Consider the following 6,480-nt stretch of genomic DNA (forward strand, 5'->3'; position numbering starts at 1 on the left):
TGTGGAAGGAAGATTTATGCTTTATCTGTTTTATAATAATTGTCCACTTAGAATTTAAAGGGAGTATTAATTAGATAATGTTTTTCATCTAATGCCCTTATAAAAGAAATAAATAAGGAGAGATATATAAATACACTTCAAGGGTAAACTAGGCAAATAAATAATATATTTCAAAAAGTTAACGGTATAAATTATATTTCTTAATATATATGTTTATTCTCTTTCTGTAAAATTATTTAAAGCGGAGGAAATATATTACTACAGAAAGAAGTTGGAAGAAAGAAGTTCATGAAAATCGTGAGAGAATAATTATGGGAAAAAGAAATGTGTTCATACATTGGAAACTATCATTTTATTTGTTAATAGATAAAGTAATACATTTATTTATATACCACGACAATGCTATTATTTTTCCTTCATCTATCCAGTTATGAATGTATTAGAGCTTCACCATTCATATTGCTTCACCCATCTATGTCCTTTCCTCTCAAGGTAAAAGTATGCTCCATCTGGTTTAATACTTCGCCAACATTGTGATCCACACAATAAATAATCTCTGCCATTATTATAAGCCTCAAAACTATGTTTCACATCGTTCCATCCAACGTTGCACCAAAAAAGAGTAGAGCCAATCCAACTAATACCAAATGACCATTCTTGGTACTGTCCATTGGAAAGATAATGTTCACCAAGATCATCATCCTTTGAACGACAGTGGACATAGAGAGTAACACCATTACCTAAATCATTTTGAACACGCACAATTTTTCTCCAGGGCCATCTATCACGACCACCTTGTTGACTTTGCACGGGTACTATGAACTTATCTGGTACAATGATACTCATCAACAAAAAAACTGTACCTAACACTTTTAACATGTTTGTGAAACTCTTCTATTTTCATTGACACCTACACTAAGTTTCATCCATTGTAAATTGTTATTTAAAAGCCTCTACAAAAAATGTTATACGCATGTATCCTTGACTTTTCAAATTTGGCATGTCTCTAGAAAATATTTAAATATATAAATAATAAATAAATTTATTGATGTAAAATTTATTTATTTAGTATATTTTATATTATTTTATTATATAAAATTATTAAATATAAATATAAATATAAAATAAAAAAAAAAAAAAATATAAATATAAAAAAATATAAATATAAATATAAATATAAATATAAATATAAATATAAATATAAATATAAATATAAATATAAATATAAATATAAATATAAATATAAATATAAATATAAATATAAATATAAATATAAATATAAATATAAATATAAATATAAATATAAATATAAATATAAATATAAATATAAATATAAATATAAAATATAAATATAAATATAAATATAAATAAAATATAAATATAAATATAAATATAAATATAAATATAAATATAAATATAAATACAAATACAAATATAAATATAAATATAAATATAAATATAAATATAAATATAAATTTTAATATATTTATTAGAAATTTATTTTATATGAAAATACATAATTTTTTTTGGTACACGATATGAAAGGAAACAAAATATGGTTTAGGGAAAACGGTGCCCAAAGAGTCGGCCTATAGCAACATAGAGTTGCCCTCCGACCGAGAGTGTTGCACCTTCAATAGAGAGGACGAAGAAGCACCAAGTTTAGCTAGGCAATCCGCAGAAATATTACCTTCACGAAGCAAATGATGACGGCGGACCTCCCAATAAGCTCTTTAATCTAACCAATAATGGCAGAATAATGATGGTAAATAGGATGAATCACATTGACCAGCCCCAACGCAACCTGTGAATTAGAGAAGTGATCAATTCAGAGAAACCCGAATTGCCAGCAAAGTTGCAAACGTAGAAACATCCCAAGTAACTCCGCCTGGCCACAATCTGAAACACCAATGTGACAGATAAACCTAAACAGCCCCGTACCAAAGGTTAGACTTAACAATGCACTTGAGACAGAATGTTATGGAGTCCTATAAAAAATTGTCCACAAGAAATAGAATTTTGATAGAAGAAAGGATAAGAAAATAGTAGTGTGATCAAGAACCACTGTCTATTTCCTCGCCTAAATATTTCTTTATATCCATGACAAGGATTCAATACATATAATTGCCATTAACTCTAGCTGCCAAAACCATAGAGTGATATAATTTTGATGATTTTTTCTAGTCTACAGCAAGCAATCAATTGCTTATACTACTTACTCTCGTTCCTTATTAACTGTCCACTTAGAGTTTCAAGAAAGCATTAAATGATGTTTTTTCAAGAAATGTCCTTGCAGGAATAATAAACGAGGAAAGATAAAATGCTTTTTTTTAACAGCAAAAGGATAATTATATATATAATAATAGCATATGGTTTGGCAACAAATCTCAAAACCAAAGCATAGGGGAAAATTGATTAGTGCAACAAAAAGCTAATCACCATAAGCCTATAAGCAGCCCCTAACTACAAAGAGAGAAAAATAAACCAAATAAAAGAGACAAAACAACCCAAAGAAAGCCAAAAGACCCAACTAACTCTGCCTAAGCCTACGAGACCTAATATTTTCCGCTATACCATGAAGGGCTTCATCATCTGAGCAATCATAAGTCAAGCCAAAACGTTTCCCAATGGCCAACGCCGCTCTCGCTCTTGTCATAACACCCAGAGGACCTTTGTCGCACTGCGGCTCAACAATCACCAATTGGTTCTCCAAAGAACCGACAACATCCTCCATTAGACCTGAGGAAGAGGTACAAGCACTCGCAAGGCTCTTCCCTTTCCTAGGACGCCCACGGGGACGAGGTGTCTTTGTGATAGGACAACGGCCTCTAACAACCCCTTCCCCTGGTTCAACAACACAATCAGCAAGACCGCTGGTGAGCTTCATAGGACGGCCCCGACGCCTAGGGGACTCCACAACAGCAACCCTCGAAGCCTGCACTCCCACCTCACCAGAACATACAGATACAGCAGAGACAAAAGAGCAAAAATTAGTCCCAGCCAGCTAGGGACCAAAAGGCTCCTGCACTATGTCACACTGGAACGAGACCTTCAACTTCCCACTAGAGTCAAGACCAAGGGGTAGCAACCCGACCCTGGCTAGACGACAAGGTCCAAAGCCCACCAACAGATCAGTAGAGCTCTCTTGTGCTAACCACCAATGGGAAGTAGAAGGAAGACCCAATGGCCTTACAGGCGAGGTGAGACCAGAGCGCTCCTAAATAGATAACGCTAGACTACCAACAATCTGAGGCACCGTAGTCTCCTGACTAGATTCCCAAACCACCTCAGGAAACAAGACATCAAACGGGAGACTATTACCCCCCAAACCACCACCGCAAACCTTCCGACGCACACCAGGCACGAGCTCCGGGAACAACTCCGCATCCGAGAACCTAATACCCTCCTCATAGCACCTCCACGCCTTTACAACTCCTGCATTTTAAAGGGTGAAATAGGAAAACAAATAATATTTTCATGAAAATTAAAAAAATTAATTCCACTCCGAAATATGTGTGTTTCTTCTCTCTCTAGAGAGTTATATAGAAGCAGAGGTAGTATTAACCAATAATTTGATTTGGTAATGCAACCTAAACAATTCGTATTTATTAATAATAAAATCATTTAATTTTCAGTGACTCACACAAAGTAAAATGTAATTAAACATTGAAAAATATCATTTTATTAGCAAATTGATAAAATACTACATTTATTTAACATGGCAATGCTATTAACTTTTGTTATTATTTTCCCCCTCGACTGGCAAACTAATAGCTTCTTAGAGTTTTACCATTTGATTTCTATTACCCACGAGCCTCTCTCCTACTTATGGTAACACTACTACTAGAAATGTGTTTATTAACCACGCATTTTTCAACAATTTATATTGCATGAATTTGCTGCAAATTTTGCTGCGTATAGGGCGCAGTTTCCTGCAGATTTTGTTTTTGCACAAATGTTCGCAGGTAACTATAAGTTTTCCCACAAAATATCTGTCGCAACCGGGGGTCGCAGCGGGACGGCGCGCTAAAACTTAATCAATGTATCAAAAGAGTCGTCACTAAAGTTTTTAGGGAGAACATAAGAGAACCCAAATAATAGAAATCAAATCTAGATTCGGGAGTCGGTTACACATAGGGAGGTGTTAGTGCCCTACAACGTCCGTCATAAGACAGTTACCTATGATTAATTATGCAAAATTTCTTAGCTTCCTAAATCATTTATTTCGTCCTTGAAAATATGTCTTGTATTTTATTATAAATTTGAATTTAAAAGAATATTTACATGTTCCTAATGATGAAAATTACTTACAAAGAATGACAAAATTTAGGTTTTTTATTTGGAGTGCCTGGCGGGAGTGACCCCGGGCCTACGTATTCTCTATCAACAGAGAAAATCAAGGCTACGTAGTTCTTGGGTAGAAAAACATGAGTTGGTTGTGATATTTTTAGTTTTCTTTAAAAAGACTAATCTTTTTTTGAGAAAAAGATTATTATTTGTTTTTTATTTCTTTTTTATTTATTTGCAAAGAGGTTAGACCTTAGTATTTTATGATAGATTAGTTACCAGATTTTTAAAAAAATATATATATTTGTTTTATATTTTTTAAGCAAATAATTAATTAGAGAGAAAACTAGTGATAATTGATACCCATATTTGATAATTTAAAGCAATATGGTCCATATGGTACCAAAAAAACGTAACTGAACCAAACAAAAAGGCCCACCAGAAACCCAAAAAAAGCTGAGGTTCATTTCAGAAAAAAAAAGGTATCAGATGTAAAAAAAAAAACTATCAGGAGGCCAACCAAAAAAACAGCAGCGGGCCAAAACAAAAATAATACGGGCTCAGAACCAAAAAAGAGGAAAAGTAGTAAGATAAACAAGGAAAATAAAAAAATGGGCCAGCAGTTGTCGGTTCTAAACTCAGTTAGATTAAGTATTTAATGTTAGATTAAGTATTTAAAAGGGAAGAAATGTTAGATACAAACCCTAGCAGTTTCTAAACTCAGTTTAATTTTTTTTATCACTCTTTCTCTCTCAGTTAACGCTCCTGTTTCTTTCTCTCATTCTCTTCTTCCTTTCTTTTTTTTTGAAACCCTAGCCTACGTTGGCCTTCCCTTATGCGCGCATGGCCATGGTGGCCGCAGCCATGGCAGGGCACGTCGAGGCTGATGAGGGCCGCTACAACATCGAAGCCGCCGCCTTTCGGTGGCGGTCCGGCGAGAGCAACGCGAATCTGAGAGGAGGGTCAAAACACTCAGATCTGTCATGAGTGGGGAAAGAGGAGAATCAGAGCAGCAACACAACCACAACGCAGCCACCACCTTTCGGCGATGCTCCGACGAGGGTTAGTGAAGGTGATCCGAAAACACACCGCCACAACTCCGAGCCACCATCCTCTGGCGGTGACTCAGTGAGGGCGTGAAGGACTTGGCCTCCCCCTTTCCTGCACTGTTCTTGACTTGTTTATCACTGTATTTCTGTTTTGTTGGTTTAAGTATTTCTTAGTTTTTTTTAATCCTCATGTATCTATTTTAGTCTGGTTTCTTATTTCCTCTTTTATTCCAAAGGATGTAACAGGAACAACACAAAAGTGAAAAGGAAATGGATTTACAGAACAACAACTGATATAATAAAGTCTTAAGAAAGAAAGAAAAATACCTTAGTAAAAGCTTTGTTCTCTTTTCAATTTCAGACTCAATCTTACGTTTTTTTCTTTGTCAATTCTTGGTCCTCTGGAAAGTAAAAAAAAAACTTTCTATTTATAGGGGGACCAGCTTACCCAAGAAGAGTCTGGACACACCCACTTGCTGATTATCTTTATCATTTTTTCTTCTTTATCATTTTTTCTTCTTTATCATTTTTCTTCTTTTTTGGTTAGTTTTATCCTTTCCTTCTCATGGCTGATTGCATAAAATGGGCCAAAGCCCACTAATTAAACATACTCCCCTTTTTTTTAACTTGGCAAACCCACTTTCTTTTTAGCATTTTTGGTCGAAAAATGGGCCAAAGGACCACTAACCAGACACTTTTTTTTTTTTAATTATTGTTATATGGTTAAGAAATCAAAAATAAATTAACTCACTTGATTACTAATACCAAAGAGTTCACTCTAACTTTATATCCCTAATTAAGTTATTAATAATTTTTAAATTCAGACTATTAAGGCCGGACAGAAATGGGTATTCACAGCTGCCCCTCTTTACTTGTCTCTTACCATGGTAAGAGCTAAGTAAAGACGTGGATACAAGACGTGAGGACTTTACTTACACTGATATAAAGTTGAGTAACCCGCAGTAGGTTAGAGAGCAAACCTAGAGCGCGCAAACAACCTCGAGCGTCGGGCTAAACCCTAAACAAAGACAACATAGGCATCGACATTCATATACCCGCCTAAGTCGAACAAAATTTAAACAGGCATCGGCAAATAACACACCCGCCTGGGACCAACATAAACTAAACAAGCCTTGACAATAAT

General features: G+C 34.7%; 1 protein-coding gene across 1 annotated transcript; it reads right to left on the reverse strand.

Annotated features, from left to right (window-relative positions):
- Nucleotides 1-447: 447 nt before the first annotated feature.
- Nucleotides 448-879, reverse strand: LOC130736566 (S-protein homolog 29-like). Its single transcript, XM_057588383.1, has one exon. It carries the CDS (start codon nucleotides 877-879, stop codon nucleotides 448-450), a length of 432 nt encoding a protein of 143 aa, XP_057444366.1.
- Nucleotides 880-6,480: the final 5,601 nt, after the last annotated feature.

This window comes from Lotus japonicus, chromosome 1, assembly GCF_012489685.1.
Source record: "Lotus japonicus ecotype B-129 chromosome 1, LjGifu_v1.2".
Classification (NCBI taxonomy): Eukaryota; Viridiplantae; Streptophyta; class Magnoliopsida; order Fabales; family Fabaceae; genus Lotus; species Lotus japonicus.

Coding starts and splice junctions, on each gene's coding strand:
- LOC130736566 (XM_057588383.1), bottom strand. CDS start 879: ATGTTAAAAGTGTTAGGTACAGTTTTTTTGTTGATGAGTATCATTGTA.